Here is a 26,796-nt window from a genome sequence, read left to right on the forward strand (position 1 = left end):
TTGCCTAAAATAGTTACTTAAATCCGAAGAGTAAAGTAGTTCCCATAACCGGAGAAGATGGTATTGTCGACAGGCAGCAGCAGCCAGTCGATGTCTGGGAAACGACTGAAAACCATCTATTAATGGTTACCTTGGACATAAAGTAACCCTAACTCAGGATCAGCTAGCGGCCAATCGGGCGAGGATAGCGTGAAAGTATTCTGGCGAGAAGTATAAGCGTCATAAGAAAATAAGCGCGAAGAACTTTCAGTGTGATCTCAAGGGAAAAACCTAAATCTGTACCGAATTCACGAGCCGTCGTTTACTTTTGAACGAAAATTTTGAAAAATCCAAATCGCTGCCGAATCAAAAAATAATTAAAATGAACAATTGACCTAAGAATACTAAAATAGTGACTGATATTTCATCTAAGAGCCGCCCTGGCACTGCGTTAAGCTCGAAGGTGAACAATATAGAGATAATATGATCGACGTTTCGTGTATGAAGGGTCGTGGGCCTGAACATAGTAAAGTAGTGACTGGTGGTTCATCCACGGGCCTGTGATTAGCTCGAAGGTGAGCAATATATGGATAAAGTGATCTACTTTTTGTTTATGAGCCGTCGTGTTCCTGAACATACCAAAATAGTGACTGATATTTCGTTTACGAACCGACTTGGGCAAGAGTATAGGTGGAAAAGAACAATATATAGAGAAGTTGGTCGCCGTTTCGTTTACGAGCCGTCGTGGGCCTAAACACACCTAAAGAGAGACCGATATTGCATTTACGAGTCGTCTTAGGCCTGCGTTTAGTTCAAAGGTGAGCAAAGCATAGATAAAGTGATCGACATCTCCTTTATGAGCCGATCTGGACATTTATCATTGAAAAACAGAGACTAATATTAAGTCTAAGTGCCGTCCTGGGTCTGCGTTCAGTTCGACATCTCCTTTATAAGTCACTCTTTGACCGAAGTCGAGTCAAATTGCTATCTTGGTCATTATATACAAACATCCGATTCAAAGTCGGCTTAAAGTACGTTTAGACTGGCCTTATATCACGGTAAAAGCCATTATCTCGACATAAGGAGCATTGAACTGCATTTTGTTTATCATAGAAACAGATAGACATATTTTTCAGGTTGCTCACCTGGAAACTTTCCTTTAAAAGCATTGATGTGCATCGATTGCGTTCAAACGACCTCGGCATTGGCACCTGTTGTCGCTTCTGCCACAAGTACCAGCAATAAACGACAATTTGAGGAGCATTTTAATCTAAACTAAACTCACAAAAGTAGGCCAGTGACTAATTAAGACGGACAGGAACGTACACACTGAGGAAAGCCTCAACTTCGTGGATATTGTAAAGTCGAAAGACCAGTTATTATCCAATAGCTGAAACAATTGTTGATGCCTCTTGTGAAACATTAATTCCCATCAGCGATTCGTGGATTGACGGATTCCTATCATAAATACCGGCTGACTCAGTGCTAGAGGGGAGAGCGGGACTGGGAGTTTTTATTTAGGAACCATACACCGTAATCTCTTTCCGCTTGCCTGACCATAATACGATCCTTCAAGCGGAGGTGCGGACCATTGGACTAAAGTGTCTGAACTGTCTTACGGACACTAAAATCGCTAAAACAGCTAAAACAGTAAATTCAAATACTGTATTGGAAAAACATGGCTCAGTACGCAGTATACGGGTACCAGGGCATGCGGGAATTTGAGGTAACTGTCGCCAAAACAGCAGTAAACTTGGAAAATCCAATACCGGTAAATACGTCACGTCTAGAGTTAAGGACATGACAAGAAACGCCCATATATCCCTATGGAACAATTAAATCGTAGGGAAAAACCACAAAAACCCGCGACCTCAATGGCCTAAAAACGAAGAACCTTCTGTTACTAGGCAAGAAAGAGATTAGTGGGGTAACAGGCATCCTTACGGGTCACCTGAGCAAGATATGTTGGGCAGGTAACACCATATGCAGAGCATGCGCGGCAGATGATGCAACTTTGGAGCATTTTCTCTGTCAATGCCCAGCGTTTGCAAATATTAGATGCCAATTCTTAGGGAACGACTTCATACCAGATCTATATCAAATCACGGTAAATAACATAAAACAGTTAAGGAATTTTTGTTAAGGCAACTGAGTTTCAGGATTCATCATGACATGTGGCGATCGTTTTCGCCCCTCTTTTCAAACTAACCTAACTTACCTCTGGTGGAAAGGATTCTCTTTCCGGCTGCTGAAAGTAGGTAAGCGATGATTTTAAACTCATGCACTTGATACAAATTAATTTCGAATGTATTCTTTATTCAAAATTGGACTATCCGTACATAAACGTGTCAATCTTAGCAATGATCGACAACAAGGTTTATAGCGCCATATTCGAATCATCTAATCAATCATGTGGAATTTGTGGAGCCACGCAAAAAGTAGCGAATGATAACAACACCATTAACTCCAAACATCAGCTTATACGAATACGGTCCGTCTACCTTACATTCAAGGATACGATTTTTAGAATGCGAATTTTAGACAGGCTGGATTTAAAAATCGACATCGACTTTTATTTTCTACACGCTTGATCTGCATTTTGTCTCACTGTGCTCTGTACCCATGGGTAGAGAATCATAGCCAATTCTTCCAATTCTTTCTTGTGAGACATTCTCAAAAAGTTTTGCAAAAAAACACAATCTCCTTTCATTCCAAACCCCCAAAATCATAATTTCAATTCCACCCGCTCTCTTAATTGACCTCAATTTGAGGGCATTGTCGTTATAAATAAAAATATGACATTTATAATAAAAAAAGCATGACTCTGTTATTCGAGTAGAATTTAATTTGTTTATTCTACACATGGCTGAATGGATAGATGGTTTGGCACTATTCGAATATTCGTGAACGTGATAATTATTCAAAAAAAAAAAAAAAATTAAGACTCTGAGTGACAAAGTCTAGAACACAAATAATGAAATAAAAATTTATGACACAATTGATCGGTTCAAGAACTTGAAATAGCCAAAAAAGTTTTACTACGATAATCGATTTTTCTTATAATTTTTTATCAATGCATTTTTCAAAAATTTGGGTTGAAATTCAAAACCCGATGATGTGGTGGTATGTTATGATTTTATCGATGTAATTGAAAAACAAAAACAAAAAAAAAAAAAAAAAAAACATTAAATTTTATGATTTTTATTTTATACCCTACACCAGATAGTGCTAAGGGTATTATGCCTTTGTGCATTTGTTTGTAACATGGTAAAGGGAGCGAGATAGATCCATATATACTTTTGAGAATTTTCATAGAATTACATTCTGAGTCGATTTATGCATGTCAGTCAGTCAGTCCGTCCGTCTGTCCATGTATTTTTGTGAACAAAATGCAGGTTGCATTTATTATGCGTTTGCGATGAAATGTTTCAAACACTATTGGTTTGGCCCAAGGATGAACTCGATTGAAATTGGTGGAATCGGTTCAAATTTAGATATAGCTCCCTACCTCCTACCAAAATGCTTGCGTACGCTTGTCAACAATATAATGAGCTGTTACTGGTGAACATATCGCATTATTCCATTCGGCAAATATTGAAAAATGAGCTCGGGATAAGCTCATTTTTTCAATATTTTGCCATTGAAATTCCAAAAAGTGCAAGAACTTACACCGCAACAGAAAGAAAATAAACTCAAAAGAGCTCAAGAGTTGCTTCGCTTAGCCGAAAGTGGTGAACTACCGAATTTGTTTTCCTCCGATGAGAAAACATTCGTTGTCCAGCAGTTTGTAAACAAACAAAATGATCGTGTCATGATACTTGCCAAAGAGGTCAGCTGAAAATGTGCACCTTTATTGGGCCACCAGAACTCAAGTGCCGGCCATGGTGATGGTGTGGGCCGCCATAACAGCCGATGGTCGCTTTCCGCTCGTATTAATCGACCGTGGCATCAGAATAAATGCCGAATATTATCGCGAAAATATTCTGGAGGGTGTATTAAAGCCTTGGGCACGCAAAACTTTTGGCCGCAGACCTTGGACATTCCAAGAGGACTCAGCACTATCGCCCTCAGCACTCGCCACCCAGAATGGTTACAAAATGAGGTTCCTCGCTTCATTTCCTGCGCACAATGGCCACCAAAATCTCCGGATACCAATCCGTTAGACTATTGTGTCTGGAGTATGTTGGAAAGCAAGGTTGGCACTAAAAAATATCAAAGTGTCGATCACTTCAAGCAAGCGTTTCGCCGGGAAATGGGCCAAAATACCGCAGAGCAACATTTGGGCAGCGCGTGACGGTTTCATTGGCCGTTTCGAAGGCCATAATTCGTGCCAAAGGTGACCAATTCGAAAAAATCTAAACTTATTCTAAAATTTGATGCTATTTCCGACATTTTTTTCTTTCATTCAATAAAATTAAACAAGTAAAAAAGCTGTAAGTTCGGCCGGGCCGAACTTTTAATACCCTCCACCATTTGGTACAAATTTGGCAATTTCCAAAAAAAAAAAAAAAAAAAAAAAAAACCGTTAAAAATTCTGTTAAAATCTTAAAAATACCGAATGCTTATACGACGACGTGGGCCTGCATAGGCAACTTTTGTCATAAATTATTACAATATTTAAATGCGAAACTTGAAGAAAAATCTGTTTATAATGCAGCTAAAATCATTAAAATACCGAATATCGGGGGTACCGTTATATGGGGGCTATATGAAGACGTGGACCTACATGGCTCATTCTTTGACTTTGGATGAAGTATCCATTACGAACTTCAAATACCAAATTTGAAACGATTCCGGTAAACAATGTCGCTAAAATCATCAAAATACCGAATATCGGGGGGTACCGTTATATGGGGGCTACAGGAAGACGTGGACCTGCACAGATAATTTTCTGTTTTAGGCTGTAGCATCCATTACAAACTTCAAATGCCAAATTTTAAATAGTTCCGGTGAATAATGTCGCTAAAATCATCAAAATACCGAATATCGGGAGGTACCGTTATATGGGGGCTATATGATAACTTGGACCTACATGGCCCATTTACGAACTTAACCTGCCTACTGGGAAAAAATACATGTGTGCAAAATTTTAGCCTTCTATCTCAATTTGTTCGAAAGATAGCGTGATTACAACAGACAGACAGACTGACAGACAGACGGACAGACAGACAGACAGACACACAGACGGACATGGCTAAATCGTCTTAGAATTTTACGCTGATCAAGAATATATATACTTTGTTGGGTCTGACATGAATATTTCGAGGAGTTACAAACGGAATGACAAAATTAATATACCCTCCATAGTATGGTGGAGGGTATAAAAAAAGCAAATAAAAAGGCCTCCACCCTCCACCATTTGGTACAAATTTGGCAATTTCCAAAAAAAAAAAAAAAATAAAATCCGTTAAAAACTCTGTTGAAATCTTAAAAATACTGAATGCCTATACGACGACGTAGACCTGCATGAGCAACTTTTGTCATAAGTTATAACAATATTTAAATGCGAAACTTGAAGAAAAATCTGTTTATAATGTAGCTAAAATACCGTTATATGGGGGCTATACCAAAACGTGAACCTGCACAGACAATTATCTGGCATGGGCTGAAGTATCCATTACGAACTTCACATGCGAAATTTGAAACAAGCCCGATAAATAATGTCGCTAAAATCATCAAAATACCGAATATCGGGGGGTACGGTAGATGGGGGCTATACGAAGACGTGGACTTACATGGTCCATTTTCTGTATTGTGCTGCAGTAGCTATTACGAACTTGAAATGCCAAATTTGGATCGATGCCGTTAAATAATGTCGCTAAAATCATCAAAATACCGAATATCGGGGGGTACCGTTATATGGGGGCTATATGAAGACGTGGACCTACATGGCTCATGACTTAGGATGTAGTATCCATTACGAACTTCAAATGCCAAATTTGCAACAATTCCGTTGAATAATGTCGCTAAGATCATCAAAATACCGAATATCGGGATGTACCGTTATATGGGGGCTATATGATAACTTGGACCTACATGGCCCATTTACGAACTTAACCTGCCTACTGGCAAAATATACATGTGTGCAAAACTTTAGCCTTCTATCTCAATTTGTTCGAAAGATAGCGTGATTACAACAGACAGACAGACAGACAGACACACATACAGCCAGACGGACATGGCTAAATCGTCTTAGAATTTTACGCTTATCAAGAATATATATACTTTGGTGGGTCTGACATGAGTATTTCGAGGAGTTACAAACGGAATGACAAAATTAATATACCCTCCATAGTATGGTGGAGGGTATAAAAAAAGCAAATAAAAAGGCCTCCACCCTCCACCATTTGGTACAAATTTGGCAATTTCCAAAAAAAAAAAAAAAATAATAAAATCCGTTAAAAACTCTGTTGAAATCTTAAAAATACTGAATGCCTATACGACGACGTAGACCTGCATAAGCAACATTTGTCATAAGTTATAACAATATTTAAATGCGAAACTTGAAGAAAAATCTGTTTATAATGTAGCTAAAATACCGTTATATGAAGGCTATACGATGACGTGGACCTGCACAGACAATTATCTGGCATGGGCTGAAGTATCCATTACGAACTTCACATGCGAAATTTGAAACAAGCCCGATAAATAATGTCGCTAAAATCATCAAAATACCGAATATCGGGGGGTACGGTAGATGGGGGCTATACGAAGACGTGGACTTACATGGCCCATTTTCTGTATTATGCTGCAGTAGCTATTACGAACTTGAAATGCCAAATTTGGATCGATGCCGTTAAATAATGTCGCTAAAATCATCAAAATACCGAATATCGGGGGGTACCGTTATATGGGGGCTATATGAAGACGTGGACCTACATGGCTCATGACTTAGGATGTAGTATCCATTACGAACTTCAAATGCCAAATTTGCAACAATTCCGTTGAATAATGTCGCTAAGATCATCAAAATACCGAATATCGGGATGTACCGTTATATGGGGGCTATATGATAACTTGGACCTACATGGCCCATTTACGAACTTAACCTGCCTACTGCAACAATTCCGTTGAATAATGTCGCTAAGATCATCAAAATACCGAATATCGGGAGGTACCGTTATATGGGGGCTATATGATAACTTGGACCTACATGACCCATTTACGAACTTAACCTGCCTACTGGCAAAATATACACGTGTGCAAAATTTTAGCCTTCTATCTCAATTTGTTCGAAAGATAGCGTGATTACAACAGACAGACAGACAGACAGACGGACAGACAGACAGACACACATACAGCCAGACGGACATGGCTAAATCGTCTTAGAATTTTACGCTTATCAAGAATATATATACTTTGTTGGGTCTGACATGAGTATTTCGAGGAGTTACAAACGGAATGACAAAATTAATATACCCTCCATAATATGGTGGAGGGTATAAAAATGTAAAAATTATGGTGTTTGACTTTGTTGCAGTTTATTATCTCGCCCTGTATGTATTTTTCGATTTGGGGTTTAAAGTCCTCCATATGCGTAATATGCACTTTACATCAAGGGTATTTGATACCGGAAATCAGATATAGCTCGTAAATACCTCTGCCAAATCTTATCGAGATAGGTTCAGATTTATATGTATCTTCGGTATCATCCGAATTTACGGTTATTGTCCACCATATATGTAATATTATCCCAAATTGGTTAGATTTTTTCATATGCAACCGAATTTTATCGGTCCGGTATATCGACTGCTCCTATAAATATTTTTTAATATGATTTCTATCGAAGTCATAGCATGCACTATACAGCAATGTTATTTGGTACTAAAGATAGTAAAGCCTCCGTCAAATTTGTTGAAAATCGATTCAGAGTTGGATATCATTCCCAAATTGTGACTACTCTAAAGCCATGATACACATTCAAATAAGGGTCATAGTTGGTATGATCTACTTGAAATAAATTTCAAATATAAAATTTTTGTTTCGTTTTTGTTTTTGTTTCTACTAAATACGCATGATGGTGTAGGGTATCAGGGTGGACCCTGTCCGACTTTTGAGCTTTCCTTACTTGATTATTAATGCAGTTTTAAAAAAAATATTCTTCAAATTGGGTTGGAATTCAAAAAGCAATGATTTTATATTTTTATCAATGCAATTTTGAAAAAAATCTCCAAAATGGTTTTACATTTAAATTTTATGATTTTTGTATTTTTTATGATCTTATATTTTTTCAATGCAATTAAAAAAATTGTAAAACCATTTTGATTTTTTTCAAAATTGCATTGATAAAATATAAAACTATAACAGACCACCCCTTCTAATCGATTTGTTGTTTTCATTGACACCACTTAACATAAATGCGATTAGGAAGAATTTTGATTTTTTGGTTTCTTTTTAACGCCACATTCTCTGTTTTATTTTGCTTTTAGCATAAATATGGACCTAATGCCTTTTAACTTGTTATGGGCGAAATAAAATTATTATTACGTTCCATTACTAACCTAATAACATGGTTCTGGTGTCTGACATGGTGTGCCGTGCTGGGCTGTGGTTGGGGGGACATATCTTAATATTATTTTTTTTTTATTACCGATAGTATTGTCGTTGTTGTTGTCTGCTGTTCAACAACAACAAACAATACTACATCACTCTCAGTTTGTCATTTCAATTAGCGCCGTCCGTTTTTTTTGTACCATATTTCGTCGTTCCCAAATCTGACGTCATTTGTGTGTATTTTTTTCGTTCCATTGCTGGTAAACCATTCTAACCTTTTTTGAAAACATTCAAAGCCAGCGAAATAAACGAGATTGTATTTTATCAGCAGTAATTTGTTTAATGATCGGTTCTTGCTAACATGCTAGTGTGGCGCTGTTGTTGTCGTTGTGGCTGATTTGTTTAGAATATCAACAAACCGGAATACATTTTTGTTTACTTAGAAATTATTAATCTTGCATTTTTATTTGAATTCCAATTTCAATGAAATATTGTTGCCTGGAAATGGAATGGATATTGATTTATCCATGTGATCTTGGCAAGGGTCGCAAGAGTTAAGGCCATAAATTTAAATAAAAATAGTAAGGATTGGACAGTAGTCGGGCGGGGTCGACCATATTATACCCTACACTACCGAGTATTTTTAGCGGGTTTAGAAAATATAAGTTTATATTAAGAAATTATTAAACGCTTTTAAAAAACAGATTTTAATACCGAAATAGTAATCATGAGGCGACAGAAAGTATTTGTGGTGGAAGTCGAGATTCTAATTTTGTGCTGGCCAGAGAAAATGTTGGGTGTCGCAGTAGATTAATTAGGAAAAAGACACCAAACTTCAAATAAAACCAGTTTAAAAGGATCAGTCGGGTTTTCCGACAGATGTATACCCTCAGCCAATATCCTTTATCAAAATAAATATTCACTTACGTTATGATTATTTAAATGTTACCCCGGATGATACCGAAGGTCTGGGCCAACATTGACTATAACCACTACTTCCTTCACTATCTATGTGACATGTTATAATTTTTGGAAAATGTTGAAATGTGCCAGATATAGCGGACCGATGTATTCCACTTCGTATAATACAAATAAAAAACAAGTAAGCAAAGGCTATAGTCGTGCGGGGCCGACCATGTGATACCCTACAACACTACAATATGTTCAGATCGATTTTGGAAGATTTCTCTTTTGAAATTATGTCACGGAGGACTGACTTGACCAGGGATATTTGCCCAATAACGAAATCAGCATAAAAAAGCCAGAAGTTCGCTTTTTGTGTATTTCGGATATCGCCTGTAAGTAATGCTGGTATTTTTTTAAACAAAAGTAGTGGTCCATTCTACTCGCTGTCCTAATCTCGAACTTCATGCAAGATTTTGTGTCCTTTGGTTTCAATTTGTGACCTTTATAACGGCTGCAAAATCAGGAACATTTTTAGTTGTTGGTCCATTTCAACCTCCAAATATATTGCGGACATCTTTAACACCAATAGGTCTATCCCTTCTGAGCCTTACCCTACCGTTGTGAAAATTTTCGTGAGGATCGGATAATAATTGCAATCTGTATATAACCCAAACCTGTGTTGTAAGGTGAAAAATTATTACAAAATGTACACCTCAAACCATAAGTCAAATTGAAAAAATCGCATGCGATAAAAAATATGAAAAAAAAAAATATGTCACAAAATACTACAAAATCTATATTAACGTCATTATTGGCATATTTTTCTGCGATTTTTTTAGATTTTATACTTTTATGTCAAGAGGGCATTCTGAATTGACAAAATTTGTCAAAATCGGTCCAGCCATTCTTGAGATATAAGCATTCTAGATAACATCCCCTTCCTTTTCACACACACATTGTATATATTTCGCTATATATAACCGACATATTTACTATCGATATCTACCTAACGGTCGGAATTGACCTGTTCGTCTTTTTGTGATTTCGCCGGGAATAAAAATATTCGCGGTTTAATGCAAAATTTTTATTTTATTTAACACAAATGTTATAGTCTATTTCACCCACTAAATATTGACCGATGACCATCAAAATTGGAAGGCTTCTGTCCAGCCTTAAGCTCTAGCCCCATGCTAAATTTCCACGCCGATTGGTCCATTATTGCGACCTGTAGAGCAACTGCAAAATCAGGATTTTTTCAGTTTTTGGTCCATTTCGTCCCCTATATATTATTCGATCATCTCCAAAAGAAATAGGGTTCTATTCTGACCTTAACCCCACCTTCATACTAAATTTCGTGAAGATCGGGCCATAATTGCGACTGTAGAGTGATTACAAATTAACATGGACAGACGGGCGGACGGACATACATAGCTAGATCGACTCAGCTCGGCGAGCTAGGAAGATCCATATATACTTTCCTATGTGGGAAACCTATATTTCGAGGTGTTACATAAATTCTGGCCCAATCAAACTTATAATACCCCCAACACATAGTGTTGTAGGGTATAAATATTTAATGAAAACCTAACAGTTATTTCCAATTTTTTCCAAAATTTTAACCTATTGTGAATAAGGATCCAGAAGGAGGTCACATCAGATCTCTGGTTGAGATAAATATTTAAAAACTTCATTATAGTTATTGAAAATAGCTAGGCTAGAAAAGAAAATGATGCTTATTTCGCGTTTTATGAGCTTTTTGGATTTTCAAAATTTAGACCCGTTGTAGGGAAGGTACCAGAATTAGTGCTCTGTTCTGTCCGTTCTTCATACTAGATCTTATGTTGGTAGAAATATTGAGATGTAAGAAAAAATTTTCACAATTTATAATATTTAAAATTTTTTGAAATTTTGACCCTTTGTGTGTGAGGTACTAGAAGGAGTGGTTCGATATTTTCCATCTTCCCACCTGGCCTTGTGTTGATAGATTTTTTTGGGATATGCCACGTTTGCAAAAAGTCGGATTCTCATTTCGGGTTTTATGAGTTGCATGGTTATTCAAAATGTTGACCTCTTTTGTAAGGGAGGTACCAGAAGGAGTGAATCAATATCCACCATTTTCGCACCAGTCCTTTTGCTAGTAGAAATATTGGGATTTACGAAATTTTAAGGATATTGGATAATTATTTCGTATTTTATAATAGTTTAAATTATTCAAAATGTTGATTGTTTCTTGGATATAATTCGATGTGTGAAATATGAAAAGGACCGAATGCTTATTTCGGATTTTATAATATTTTTGGTTATTCAAAATTTTGACCCTGTGTGGGGGATGTACCAGATGGAATAATCCGATCTCTACCATTTCATAAAATATCTTGTGCTGATGGAAATATTGAGATGAAATCGAATGATAATTTCGCGTTTTATGAGCTTTATGGGTATTCAAAATGTTGAACCTTTGTATGATTGCTACCAGAGAAAATAAACCGGTATAACCCATCTTCACAGTAGATCTTGAGTTAGTGGAAATAATGGATCTTGGACAGATCTTGTGTTGATAGAAATATTGAGATGTGTCAAGTCTGAATGGAATCTGACGTTAATTTCGCGTTTTATGAGTTTAATGAATATTCATAATTTTGACGCTTTGTGGTAGAGGTACCAGAGAAAATGAACCGATCTATCCCATCTTCATAGCAGATCTTGTGTTAGTAGAAATGATGGGATGTGTGATATATGAAGATAAGCGGATGCTCATTTCGAATTTAAGGATTGTTTTGGTTATTCAAAATTTTGACCCTTTGTGGGGAAGGTACTTGTGGAGCAAACCGATATATTTCATCTTCAGACCAGACCTTGAGTTAATAAAAATAGTGGCATGTGTGTATTTTGAAGACAATGGACCGATATTGCCCATCTCCGAATTCGATCTAAGTTTGATAATATTATTAATATTATGATGTACCGAGATTAGACCATTGTACATTTTGAGCACTAAGCAAGTAAAAAAGCTGTAAGTTGGCCGGGCCAAACTTTGAATACTTTCCACCATTTGAAACGAACTTGGCAATTTTCAAAAACAAAAAGAAAAAAAGAACAAAAACAAAAAGTTTTAAATTCTGTTAAAATCTTAAAAATACCGAATGTAGCGGTTATATTAGGGTCTATACGACGACGTGCACTTGCATAGACAATATTTATCATAAGCCATTACAATATTCAAATGGGAAACTTAAAGAAGATAGGTGAATAATGTAGCTAAAATCATCAAAATACAGAATATCAGGAGGTACCATTATATGGGGGCTATACCAAAACTTGACAACTTTCTGTCATAGATTGTACGTTACGATCTTTAAATAGCAAGTTTGAAACAATTTCGATAAATAATGTAGCTAAAATCATCAAAATACCGAATATTGGGAGATATACGAAAACGTAAACCTACATACGAATCTTTTTGTCATAGGCTGTGTACGAATTACGAACTTTAAACACGAAATTTGAAATAATTCCTGTAAACAATGTCGCTAAAATCATGAAAATATAGAATATCGAGAGGTACCCTTATATATACGGGCTATACGAAGACGTGGACCTGTATACGCATTTTTTCCATAGGTTTTAGTAACCATTAAGATCTCTCAATACGAAATTTGAAACGATTCCGGTGAATAATGTTGCTGAAATCATAAAAATTCCGAATATCGGGAGCTACCGTTATATGGGGGCTATACGAAGACGTGGACCAGCATACAAACATTTTTGTCATAGGCTGTAATACCCATTACGAACTTTAAATTAGAAATTTGAAATAATGCCGGTAAATACTGTCGCCAAACTCATGAAAATATCGAATATTTGGAGGTACCGTTATATGGATGCTATACGAAAACGTGGACCGACATGGTCCACTTTAAAATTAACCTGCATACTGGTAAACTATGCATGCACTTTAGCCTTCTATCTCAATTCGTTCGAAAGATGGCGTGATAACAACAGACAGGCAGACGGACGGACAACGCTAGATCGTCTTAGAATTTTACGCTGATACAGAATATATACTTGGTAGGGTCTATTATAAATGTTATAAATGACAAAGTTAATATACTCTCCATAGAATGGTGGAGAATATTTGAATTTTTTTTTTTTTTTTTTTTTGGAAAATTAAAACAGTTTTTTTTTCGTCGTATATAATAGAAATAGAGACTTGTTTTGTTTGGTGACTTATAGTGGAATTTAATAAGTAACCTTTTGGGCTTTGACGTCATCCTTCTAAAATGGTGTTTTGTTGGAGAATTTAGCATAGACTCATATAAAGTACGATGCTAATCCCAAAATGTGTTTTCAAAAATTTGCAATTTCCTGGCGTTTTGGTAAAAATAAGAGATTTGATGTGTTCTAAGACCTATAGTAGAATTTTATGACAAATAATTACGAGGGTTAAAATTCTTCACCAAAATAAGTTTTATATTGTTATAGCAATATTACTGAAGACACTATGTCCTTAAAATTTTAGGGTTTTCAAAATTTGCTTTAGTAGCATTAAAAAGTTATCTATTACCGTAAAATATCCTCACGTTTTTGTTCTTTTCACTCGACCCTGCAATGCTTGCATTGCTAATGGAATGTTGTAAATTATATTTGTAAATACACACACATAGGTATGTATGTATGTAAATACATTGTAATAATGACAAAAAAAAAAAAAAAAACAACAACAGTTATTGCTACGAGCTGGAATGTATTTGATTATTCAAATAATGACAATATGACAATAGTATAACTGTATTAAGCTACTTCGGCAATATATAATGATGCATTATGCAACAAAAAAACAGAAAAAAAGGAGAATGGAATAAAAATTCATTGTTGCCTGTTGCACGAATAATGAATATCTGATAAAGGAAATGATTAACCCAGTGAAGAATTTTGAGGTTGATGCATGAAATTTGATAAGTGTTAAAGAAACAAATTATTACATGAAAAACTTAGCAGCTTCTTAAAGTAAAGCTAATAATAGAATACAAGCGTATTAGTGCTTTGAAAGTTTATATCGCAAGGTAACCTAAATGGAGGGGACAAGTTCCCCATCCTCAAAATTTTGGGAAATTTTCGTATAAAGATTCCTTGTAATACTTTCATATTTGGTATATAGTGTCTTCGGCAATATTACTGATTAAAATATAAAATATATAAAGATTATTTTGGCTGAAAAATGTTAAAGTGTTCAACCAAGATAATCCCCCAAGGAATCTTAATTCAAAAAAATTAACAAGTAAACCAGTAAAGATAGTCTTAAAGTCGGACGGGCCGACTTTATGATACCCTACACCACTTTGCTAATTTAGTAGAGCTCCACATAACAATTAAAAGTTTTTATGGGAGAACTCATTCATACAAGCTATGATAATAGTTATAATTTAAGGTTCAAACGACTAAATATGCCGTAGCATTTGGATCTTTTAAATTCGAACTTGTATTGCCAAATCGAAACCGATCTCGATAAAATTTGCCAAAGATGTTTCTGAGCTGTATTTGGTATATTTCCCTGAATGTCGTTGTTAGAGTGCTTATTACGGCAGTGGGTAACAAATATAACAAATCGGATGAACAGTATATATGGGAGCTATGGCTATATCTGAACCGATCTCCACTAAATTTGACATACTAGCTTCTAGACTCAATTCGGTCGTAAGTGCCAAATTCCATCCAATTTGGACAAATATTAGACGTTTGGTGCACAATAATTTATTGATATATTTCCCCAAATATTGTTGTTACAGAATGCATATTACGGCTGCGGAGGAGAAAAATAACAAATCGGATGAACATTATATATGGGAGCTATAGCTATATCTGAACCGATTTCGATCAAATTTGGCATACTTATTTTTAGTCCTAATTTGGTTGTATGTGCAAAATTCCATACTATTCGGGCTGATATTACACGTTTGGTGCACAATAAAAGGCAAATCGGACGAAGATATATATGGGAGCTATATCTAAATTTTGACCGATTATTTCCAATTTCAATAGGGTTCGTCCTTGGGCCAAACAAATTATTTGTACAAAATTTCATCTGGATAGGGCAATAAATGTGAACTGTACTTTGTTTACAAAAATACATGGACTGACGGACGGACAGACAGACGGATGGACAGACGTACGGACGGACATGCATAAATCTCTAAGACTCAGAATGTGATTCAATGCATATCATCAAAAGGAACTATGGGTCTATCTCGTTTCCTTTTGCCTGTTGCAAACAAATGCACAAAGACATAATACCCTGACCACCTTGTGGTGTATGGTATAAAAAGCGGTAAGTTCAGCCGGACCGAACCACCATTTGAAACGAATTTAGAAAATTTCAAAAAAATAAAATCCGTTAAAAATTCTATTATTTCGCAGACGTGGACCTGAGTAGGCAACTATTGTTATAAGCCATTACAATATTCAAATACGAAACTTCAAGAAATTCCGGTGAATATTGTACCTAAAATTGTCAAAATACCGAATATCGGGAGGTACCAATATATGGCGCCTATACCATGGCATGGACCAGCATAGAAAATTTTCTTTCATAGACTTTCTATTGATCAACTCCGGTGAAAATGTGGCTAATATTATCAAAATACCGAATATCGGCGAGTACCTTGCAAAGCATATATACATATATATATATATATATATATATATATATATATATATATATATATATATATATATATATATATATATATATATATATATATATATATATATATATATATATATATATATATATATATATATATATATATATATATATATATAAAAAATGGACCTTAAAGACCCCTTTGGTGACTCGCTTGGGGGTATAAATATTCGACCAAAATAACCCCTGTATAGTTATCCGTAGTATAGCCAAAGACACTATACATCAAAAATTCATGGATTCCAGTGAATATTTATTTGAAAATGTTCAAAAAGTATGGAAAAGGGGGAACTTGTCCCCTCTTTTAAGGTTAGTTTGATATGTACCTTTCCTAAAGTTAATACACTTGTCTTCTCTTATTAACTCTACTTTCATAATCTTTTGGATTTTCCCTTATTTTTTGTGTTGCACAGTGTAATTTTGTAGAATATTTTGACAGGATACTACCCCGTTTAAAGGGGTCTTTTAATTATATTTTGAAAAACAACCAGAAAGACGCACTTGGTGACTTGCTTGAGGGTTAATTTTTTTGACCAAAATAATCCTCATATTGTAATCTCTTATATTGCCTAAGACACTATATACCTAAAAATCACGGTTTCCCTGGAACTTGAACTTCAAACTTTAAAAAAAAATTTAAAGAGGGGGGAACTTGTCCCCTCATTTGTTGATTACTTTGCCTTGTAGACTTTCGAAACGTCAATATACGTGTCTACCTTTTTTAGCTCTATTCTTATAATTTGCTAGATTTTTCCTGTAATTACTGAAACTAATTAATTTTGTTGTACAGTGTAACATAAACTTGAGTACTTGATGACAATACGTTGTTTTGCCGGTATTAAATTCTGTCAAATTCAAATGCAATTTTGGAGGTACTCTCAAAAAAATGAGGCAAATTGATCATTAACAACTCCTACGTAATTATTCCAAATATTTTGTTGTTTTCTATTTTTTTTGCTACGCTGGGTAATTGACATTCCAAAACATCAGCAGGTAGTTGAGGGCAAATTTATGGCAAAAAAAATTCACTCAAACACATTTCATGCTGTCGTGCATTGGCAAAATTTATTTTTTTATAAAAAATGTAACGTTTTTATTAAACCGAGGGCCAACAATGATGTAACTTTAAATGTGACTTTTGCCGATTAATGGGAAATTTTTGGCTGGGAAAGTCTCTGGGCGAACAATTGTGGGGCATTGTTCATCGCACCTAGCCCGGTGTATAGATCATGCAGCAAATTGTTGCTTTTCAATTGTTTGCTATTTGATTTATGTGTGTGCGTGTGTTTGTGTGTGCTCGAGCTTTTTAACAATATTTTATTGTTGTTTTTTAATTAACTCGATTAATGCGTAATCACGTATCACATTCAGTGTTTATGTACCTGGCAAGTGATTTAAATACCCTACATCAAATGTGAGGGTAGCTATGAATTTTTTGTTTGGAATATCAAATGTGTAATTTTGGATTTTTTTTTTTTTTGATTTTATAAGAAATTTGGAAGTAATTTCGAATTTTATTAGAATTATGATTAATATACCCTCCACCACATATAGTTTGGAGAGTATATTAAGTTCGTCATTCCGTTTGTAACTCTTCGAAATAATAATTTTATACATAACAAAGTACATATATTCTTGATCAGCATAAAATTATAAGACGACTTAGCCCTGTCCGTCCGTTCGTCTGTTGTAATTCCGCTAGAGTCAAGATGAATGAAGATAGGAAGCTAAAATGTTGCACAGATCAGTATTTTGTCTGCAGACATATCAAGTTCGAAGATAGGATATATTGGTCTACGATATCGTATAGCTCACATACAACGGTACCCTTCGATTTTTGGTATTCACCGGGTTGTTTCAAATTTCGTGTTTAGAATTTATAATGGGTACTACAGCCTATGACAGGAAATTGCGTATGCAGGCCCAAGTCTTCGTATAGCCTCCATATATCGGTACCTCCCAATATTCGGTGATGATTTTGATGATTTTAGCGAAATTGTTTACCGGAGTTGTTTCAAATTTCGTATTTAGAGATCGTAATGGCAACTGCAGTTTATGACAGAAAATTATCTATGCAGGTCCAGTTCTTCGTATAGGCCCCATATATCAGTACTTCCCCATATTCGGTATTTTGACGATTTTAGGTACAATATTCATCGAAATTGTTTGAAATTTCGTATTTAAAGTTCCTAATAGGTACTGCAGCCCGACTTCATATAGCCCCGATCAAAAGGTACCACCCTATATTCCGTATTTAGATGATTTTAGCTACATTATTCACTGGATTTTTTTTAAGTTTCTTATTTGAATATTGTAATGGCTTATGACAAAAGTTGTCTATGCAGGTCCACGTCCACTTTGTATAGACCCCAATATAACAGCTATATTTGGTATTTTTAAGATTTTAACTGAATATTTAACGATTTTTTTTTTTTGAAAATTTCCAAATTCGTCCCAAATGGTGGAGGGTATTCAAATTTCGGCCGAATGTACTTCTCTTTGCTTGTTATACCCTTAGCCATATGGACAGAGTGGGTATATATCATTTGATATGGCCAAAACGTGTTTCATCGAAATAACGGTGTTAGACACTAGGTCTCTTTCGTTTCAGGACATTTGGAGTCAATCTAGGTCCGTCCGCCAGCCTGTATGTCTGGCTGGCTGGGAGCACGATAACTCTCAAAGGGAGTATTCTATTTGGTCCAAACTTGGTACATCATAATATTATTGTCAAACTTAGATAGAGTTCGGAGATGGTGCGAAAATGGGCAATATCGGTCCACTCCATTAAGTACCTCCCCCACAATGGGGTTCCTCTGAATAATTATAAATCTTATAAAATATATGTAAGAGCCCGATTGTCTTCATATTACAAACATCACAATATGTTTATTAACCCAAGGTCTGATGTGAACATGGAATATGTCGGTCTATTCTTTCTGGTACCTCCCCCACAAAGGTTCAATATTTTGAATATCCCTAAAGCTCATAAAATGCGAGACAAACATCCAATTTCATTCAGATTTGGTACACCTCAATATTTCCATCAACAAAAGATCTGTTACAAAGACTGTAAAGATCGAACCTATTTTTCTGATAGCTCCCCCACAAAGAGTGAAAGCTTTGAAATCCAGAACGATCATAAAATCCGAAATAAGCATCCTATTCTCTTTATATTTCACACATCCCATTATTTCTACTAACATAAGATCTGATGTGATATATCAATCCACTTTTTCTGGTACCTCCCCCACGAAGGGTAAAAATTTTGAATATCCATGAAGCTCATAAAACACGAAATAAACACCCGATTCCATTCAGACTTGGAACATCTCAAAATGTCTACCAACACAAGTTATGTTATAAAAATGGAAGATATCGGCCCATACCTTCTGGTACCTCCCCCACAAAGGGTCAAGTTTTTGAATAACCAAAACGTTTAAAAATCCGAAATAAACTTCCGGTTCCTTTTCTATTTTACACATCCCATTATTTCCAGTAACAAAAGATCTCTTCTGAAAATTGGATATATCGGTCCACTCCTTCTGGAACCTCCTCCACTAAGACTCAAAATTTTGAATATCCATGAAGCCCACAAAAGGGATTCCATTCAAGACTTGGTACATCTCAATATTTCTATCAACACAAGATCTGTTATAAAGATGGTAGAGACCATACCATTTCTTTTGCTACCTGTCACACATAGGGTTCAAGCTTTTAAAAAATAAAACGCTTAAAGAAAGCGAAATAAGCATTCAACTCCCTTCGAATTTCACACATACAAACATTTTTGCTAACACAAGATCTGTTGTGAAAATGATACATATCTGCGAACCCCTTCTTGCACCTTCACCCACAAAGGGTAACAATTTTCAATACTTTTATTTGTCATAACAACTTTACAACTTCCTATATCTAAATATCTCTTTTAACCAGAAACCTAAGATGAATATGGAATTTATTATTTCGCATAAAATTGAATTAATTGGAAGTTCGATTTTCTTGTAAGTCCTTTCTTTTGACTCAGTAAAGTCATTTCATTATAAGTCTATGTATATCTTTGTTCAAATGCTATAGGGTACACGAAGAGGTCATCACTGCTGACCTTGTTTTTTTTGTACCTGAAACTCATTTTTCATTTCGTGTGGGAAATTTTTTTTTAATGCAATTCATCCATTAGTACATACATCCATGTATTAACCCCATCCACAAATTAAATTTTTTTTAAATTTATCTACAATTTTAAAATTAAAGTCAATGTTGCAAATTTTCCGGTTTTTTCGGAATAGCAAAACTCGTCTTCTTTTCTAAGCGTGATTGGAATTTTTAATGATTTTTATTGTCTGAAGTTTCAATAAAATAAAGCATATCAAATGTGTTCAATTTTTTTTTAGCTTGACCAAGTTTAATCAAATTTATGATCTGACCTGTTTTGTGACAGCCAAAGGTACAAGACAAGACAATTCAACTGACATCTATGCGTGTTTTGAAATAAACAATGTACGTTTATGGAATTTAAAATTTGGCACAAAAAGGTATTTGAAATTTTGTAAAAATATTCGTTCAAGGCAAATTTTAAAGGTGGGATATACATTAGGGTGTAGTAAGGAAAGGTTATATTTGATGGAATATACATTGATGTCAGGTTTGTGGTTGAGAAAAATATTTAGATATAACAACTTGAAAGAGGATCGCTGACTTGTTTCGCAAGTTATGACCGACAAAAGTATTGGAAATTGTGACCCTTTGTGGGTGAGGTACTACAAGGGATTCGCAGATATATATCATCTTCACAACAGATCTTGTGCTAGCAAAAATGTTTGTATGTGCGAAATTTGCTTATTTCGCTTTTTTTGACCATTTTGTTTTTCAAAATCTTGAATCCTGTGTGTGTGAGGGAGCTACTAAAAGAAATGGTTCGATCTCTACCATCTTTATAGAAGATCTTGTGGTAATGGAAATATTGAGATGTACCAAGTCTGGAATGGAATCGGATGTTAATTTCGCTTTTTATGAGTTTCATGGATATTCATAATTTTGAATTTCGGAGGTAACGGAATGAGTGGACCGATATATCTCATCTTCACAGCAGATCTTGTGTTAGTAGAAATAAGGGGATATGTAAAATAAGAAGAGAACCGGATGCTTATTTCGGATTTTATAATCGTTTTGGCTATTCAAAACTTTGACCCGCTTTTGGGGGAGGTATCAGAAGGAATGATTCGATCTCTGACATCTTATAGAGATCTTGTGTTTCTGGAAATACTGAGATGTACCAAGTCTGAATGGCCTCGGATATTAATTTCGCGTTTTATAAGTTTCATTGATATTACAAATGTTGATCCTTTTGTAAGGGAGGTACTTAATGGTGTGGTCCGATATATTCCATCTTCACACCAGACATTGGGTTAATAAACATATTTTAATATGTGTAATTTGAAGACAATCGGACTCTTATTTCACAGTTTGTAAGTGTTATAATTAGCAAAATTCTAACCTTTGAGGGTTAGCTACTTGGTGGACCGATATTGTCCATTTTCCACCTGACGTAGCATTGATGGAATTATTAAAATTTGCAAGGTTGGTGTAAAGTCAGATCATCCTTTCTCTCTTTATGCATTGGTATTTCGCAAGTCTTTAGGGGGATATTTTCAGAGGTCTTTTAAAGGGGTATTTTCAGAGGGTTCTAAAAGGGTATATCAGAATCTTTTTAAATGGAAATGTCAGAGAATCTCAAATAAGTATTTGAATGTCCTTTTAAGGAGTATTTCAGAGGTATGTAAGTAGGTGTTTGCGAAATCATTTAAAGTGTATTTGAGAGGCTATTAAATGAGTATTTCAGTGGCTTTAAAATGTTGGTTTCGGAAGCCATCAATCGGGTCATTTTAAATATCTTCCAAAAGGTCTATGTAGACCTCTACAAAAGGAGCCTTAATGGCATGTTAAAGGATTTTTTTGACGAGTTGAAACGAGAGTTATAGACCTAGATGGTCTTTATAGACGCCTTGAAGGGGCCTTTATAGACGAAATGAAAGGGTCTTTATAGACGTCTTGAAGGGGTCTTTATAGATGCCTTGAAGGGGTCTTTATAGACGCCTTGAAGGGGTCTTTATAGACGCCTTGAAGGGGTCTTTATAGACGCCTTGAAGGGGTCTTTATAGACGCCTTGAAGGGGTCTTTATAGACGCCTTGAAGGGGTCTTTATAGACGCCTTGAAGGGGTCTTTATAGACGCCTTGAAGGGGTCTTTATAGACGCCTTGAAGGGGTCTTTATAGACGCCTTGAAGGGGTCTTTATAGACGCCTTGAAGGGGTCTTTATAGACGCCTTGAAGGGGTCTTTATAGACGCCTTGAAGGGGTCTTTATAGACGCCTTGAAGGGGTCTTTATAGACGCCTTGAAGGGGTCTTTATAGACGCCTTGAAGGGGTCTTTATAGACGCCTTGAAGGGGTCTTTATAGACGCCTTGAAGGGGTCTTTATAGACGCCTTGAAGGGGTCTTTATAGACGCCTTGAAGGGGTCTTTATAGACGCCTTGAAGGGGTCTTTATAGACGCCTTGAAGGGGTCTTTATAGACGCCTTGAAGGGATCTCTATTGACGCCTTTAGGGGATCTTTATAGACGGGTCTTTATAGACGTTGTTAATTGGGTCTTTATAGACTCCCTCTAATGACTTGTTAGACGCCCTTGGAAAAGTCTTTATCGATGCCTCTGAGAGCGTCTTTGTATATCCCTAAAAAATATACTTTTAGTGTTTTTATAGACGCCTGAAACAGTGGTCTTTGGAAAATTTTCATTTTCAAAGTAGGACCTTTAATTGGCCGCATGCAGAAAATAGGATACCTATTTTCTATAAGCTTGTGAATTTTAAGAATTACAATAGAATATTTAATGTTCGAGGTTTTGAGTAGTCTGGTTTTAATTTTTCTCATTTCTCTCTTACAGAAAAATCAATTTTATTGCTACGTTACGTTTACGATGCATAAACAGACATCAATGCAGTTACGCAAGGATAATCGCGAGTGGTTTCAGGTAAATAAAAAATTCACAAGAAAATATTTTTATTTAACAAAAAATTTAATATTTTTCTTCTTTAGAACTATCAAAATGAAATCAACGATCGTCTGGGCATTGATAGTTTTCTGGTACAACCCATACAAAGACTGACTAGATACCCACTCTTACTGTCACAATTTATTTCGGTGAGTTGTAAAATATTTCCAATTATATCAATAGGCCTTAATTAATTTTTTGTTGTCCCATAGGAATTCTATAAAAGTGGTATAAACTGTAAGCCCGTATTGGTATCGGTGTGTAAATTGGAGACACGCTTGCGCCGACTACTCGAGGTGGTTAATCAATCTGAAGAAGTGCTAAGCATTGAGGAATTGCCAACAGAGGTAAGGATAATGGCTGTATACAATATAATAAAATATATAATATGAATTATTTTCCCTACAGTTCACCATCGACCACTTTGGTGCCTTTCGCCGTTCCACCGAATTCGAGGCCTACAGCTGTCGTTCCCGCAAAAAGTTCAAAGCCAAAGTCTTTCTGTTCGATCAGTACTTGGTTTGTGTTGAAATACGCAAACGCCGTCTGGCCTATCGCAATCACTATTCGTGGGGTAGCATAGAATTGAAATTGAATTCTTCGAAAAGTGTATCACTTCTAATGAAATCAACACATGGAGCTGGCTCCAGCAATCATAGCCTCTCATCGGCCGGCAGTGGTAGTGGTAAAAGTTCCCGTGATAATTCCATTAAAGAGGAATATGAATTCTCAGCACCGGAAGCGATATCGGTGACACAGTGGTTGCGCTGTGCCCGCAAAATCTTCGAAAATGCCCGCATCGAAGAGTCACAGAGGGGGAAATTCTCATTGCCCATGGATTTGGTGTTGGGCGCCGTTTTTGCCATTTGGTTAATTTGGCATTATTTGTATTAATTTTAGTTTTTTTTATTTAAATTTTATTATTGTTAACGCTTTTAAAATGTGTTTTAAATTTATATTAAATTATTTTGAAATTAAATACTTATTGTGTAAGAATAAAAAAACAACAACAACAAGACAAAAAATGAGTTATTGTTTAAAAAACCTAACTTTGCAAATTTGTAGGAAAATCGATTAGACAAAATTCATTTTTTTTTTCAATAATATCAGGAAATTCTCAAGAGATTTTGAAAGTAGAACTGAACATAAAAGTCATGTGTAGTAGGGGTTTGAAACATTACCTTGTTAAGTAACCAAAATAGATTTTTGGTGACTTTTGAATTATGATTCCTGGGAATCGTTGCAATTTAGGTATATACAGGGTGAGATGAAAAAACTACAACCAATTTCAGACTTCCGCCATTTCTAAGCCACTCGTCCGACAGCTGTTAAAGTTATTCCAGTGACAACTCATTATATTGTTTACAAGCGTACAAAAGCATTTTGCTGAGAATTTTCCAGCAAAGAAGTTATTCGTAATGGAATTCAAGCGTGATAGTGTGATTTCCTTATATTTGGCTGGAAACCCACAAGTGGCTATCGTCAGAGCACTCCAGCATTTAAATGTGTGTCTCGTAACATCGCTCGTTACCGTGGTACTGATAGCGTAGCCCGACGTCAAGGAAGTGGACGGAAGAAAATAGCAACATCAGCAGAAATGGTTCGAAAAGTAAAGAAGCGACTTGATCGAAACCGGTGGCCGCAAAATGGCACGTGAGCTGAACATATCACATTATTCCATTCGGCAAATATTGAAACATGAGCTCGGGGTAAAGCCATTGAAATTCCAAAAAGTTCAAGAACTTACACCGTAACAGAAAGAAAATAGTCTCAAAAGAGCTAAAGAGTTGCTTCGCTTGGCCGAAAGTGTTAAATTGCCGAATTTGGTTTTTTCCGATGAAAAAACAGTCGTTGTCCAGCATTTTGTAAATAAACAAAATGATCGTGTTTACTTGCGAAAGAGGTCAGCTGAAAATGTGCACCTTCGGTTGGCCACCAGAACTCAAGCGCCGGCCATGGTGATTGTGAGGGCCGCAATAACAGACGATGGTCTGGAGGGTGTATTAAAGCCATGGGCACGCAAACAATTTGGCCACAGACATTGGACATTCCAACAGGACTTGGCACCATCGCACACAGCACGTGCCACCCAAGAACGGTTCCACGCTTCATTTCCAGCGCTCAATGGCCACCAAAATCTATGGATACCAGTCCATTGGACTATTGTGTCTGGAGTATTTTGGAAAGCATGGTTGGCAATAAAAAATATGAAAGTGTCGATCACCTCAAGCTAGCGCTTCGCAGGGAATGGGCCAAAATACCGCAGAGCAACATTCGGGCACCGTGTGACGGTTTCATTGCCCGTTTGAAGGCCATAATTCCTGCCAAAGGTGACCAATTCGAACAAGTCTAAGTATTTATTCTAAAATTTGATGCTATTTCAGACATTTTTTGCTTTCATTCAATAAAAATTAAAAAAAATGTAAAAATTATGGCTTTTGACTTTGTTGCAGTTTTTTATCTCACCCTGTAGATGTCACTATTGGTATCTGGGATTGAGATATGGAAATGGTTTTGCAAATGTGTGCTATAATTGTAGACAAGGAAAAAAGCAGCTAAGTTCGGCCGGGCCGAACTTTTAAAACCCTCCACTATTTTGAAAGAAATTGAAAAATTTAAAAAAAAAAATCCGAAAACTGTCATTTAAATGACAACCGTTATATGTGAACTATACGAGGGCTTCGACCTGTATACGAAATTTTTGTTACAATTACGACGAATATTATCGCAAAAATCATGAAATGAAAAATGCTATACGAAGGCGTGGACTTGCATACGATTTTTTGCCATAAGTTGTAGTACCCATTAAGATCTTTCAATACGAAATTTGAAACGATTCCGATGAATAATGTTGCTGAAATCGTCAAAATATCGACTATCAGCAGGTACTGCTATATGGGGGCAATACGAAGACGTGGACCTGCATGTAAACATTTTTGTCGTAGGCTGTAGCACCCATTACGAACTGCACATACCTAATTTGAAACAATTCCGGTGAATAATGTCACTAAAATCATCAAAATACCGAATATCAGGAGGTACCGTTATATGGGGATTATACGAAGACGTGGACCTGCACAGACAATTTTCTGTCTTAGGCTGTAGTATCCATTACGAACTTCAAATACGAAATTCGAAAAAAATTCCGGTAAATAATGACGCTAAAATCATAAAATTACCGAATATCGGGAGGTACCGTTATCTGGGGGCTATATGAACCTGCATACAATTGTTTGTGGCATAGGTTGTAGTACCCGTTAGGATCTTCCAGTACGAAATTTGAAAGGATTACGGTGAATAATGTTGCTGAAATCTTCAAAATACCGAATATCCGGAGGTACTGTTATATGGGGGCTATACGAAAACGTGGACCGACATGGACCCATTTACGAACTTAACCTGCCTACTGGTAAACTTGCATTTATGCAAAATTTTAGCTTTCTATCTCAATTCGTTCGAAAGATAGCGTGATTACAACAGACAGGCGGGCAGACAGTCAGACGAACATCGCTAGATCGTCTTAGAAATTTACGCCGATCCAGAATATATATACTTTGTAGGGTCTATTATAAATATTTCGAGGAGTTACAAACGGAATGACAATGTTAATATACCCTCCATAGAATGGTGGAGGGTTTAAAAAGTACTAAATTGTACTAAATTTG

General features: G+C 35.9%; 1 protein-coding gene across 2 annotated transcripts in view; it reads left to right on the top strand.

Moving 5' to 3' along the window:
- The window catches only part of LOC101900916 (triple functional domain protein), a 46,267-nt gene extending 22,217 nt beyond the window's left edge, over positions 1 to 24,050 (top strand). The window contains exons 3-6 of one of the 2 annotated variants that reach the window (XM_059128452.1): positions 23,024 to 23,110; positions 23,176 to 23,280; positions 23,344 to 23,478; positions 23,540 to 24,050. In XM_059128452.1, the coding sequence (XP_058984435.1) occupies positions 23,024 to 23,110; positions 23,176 to 23,280; positions 23,344 to 23,478; positions 23,540 to 24,025 (813 nt within the window). In that variant the 3' untranslated portion in view covers positions 24,026 to 24,050. The remainder of the gene's footprint in view (positions 1 to 23,023; positions 23,111 to 23,175; positions 23,281 to 23,343; positions 23,479 to 23,539) is intronic. The other variant, XM_059128451.1, reaches the window with a different exon arrangement.
- The last annotated feature ends 2,746 nt before the right edge of the window (positions 24,051 to 26,796 follow it).

This window comes from Musca domestica, unplaced genomic scaffold, assembly GCF_030504385.1.
Source record: "Musca domestica strain aabys unplaced genomic scaffold, Musca_domestica.polishedcontigs.V.1.1 50, whole genome shotgun sequence".
In the NCBI taxonomy this organism is placed as follows: Eukaryota; Metazoa; Arthropoda; class Insecta; order Diptera; family Muscidae; genus Musca; species Musca domestica.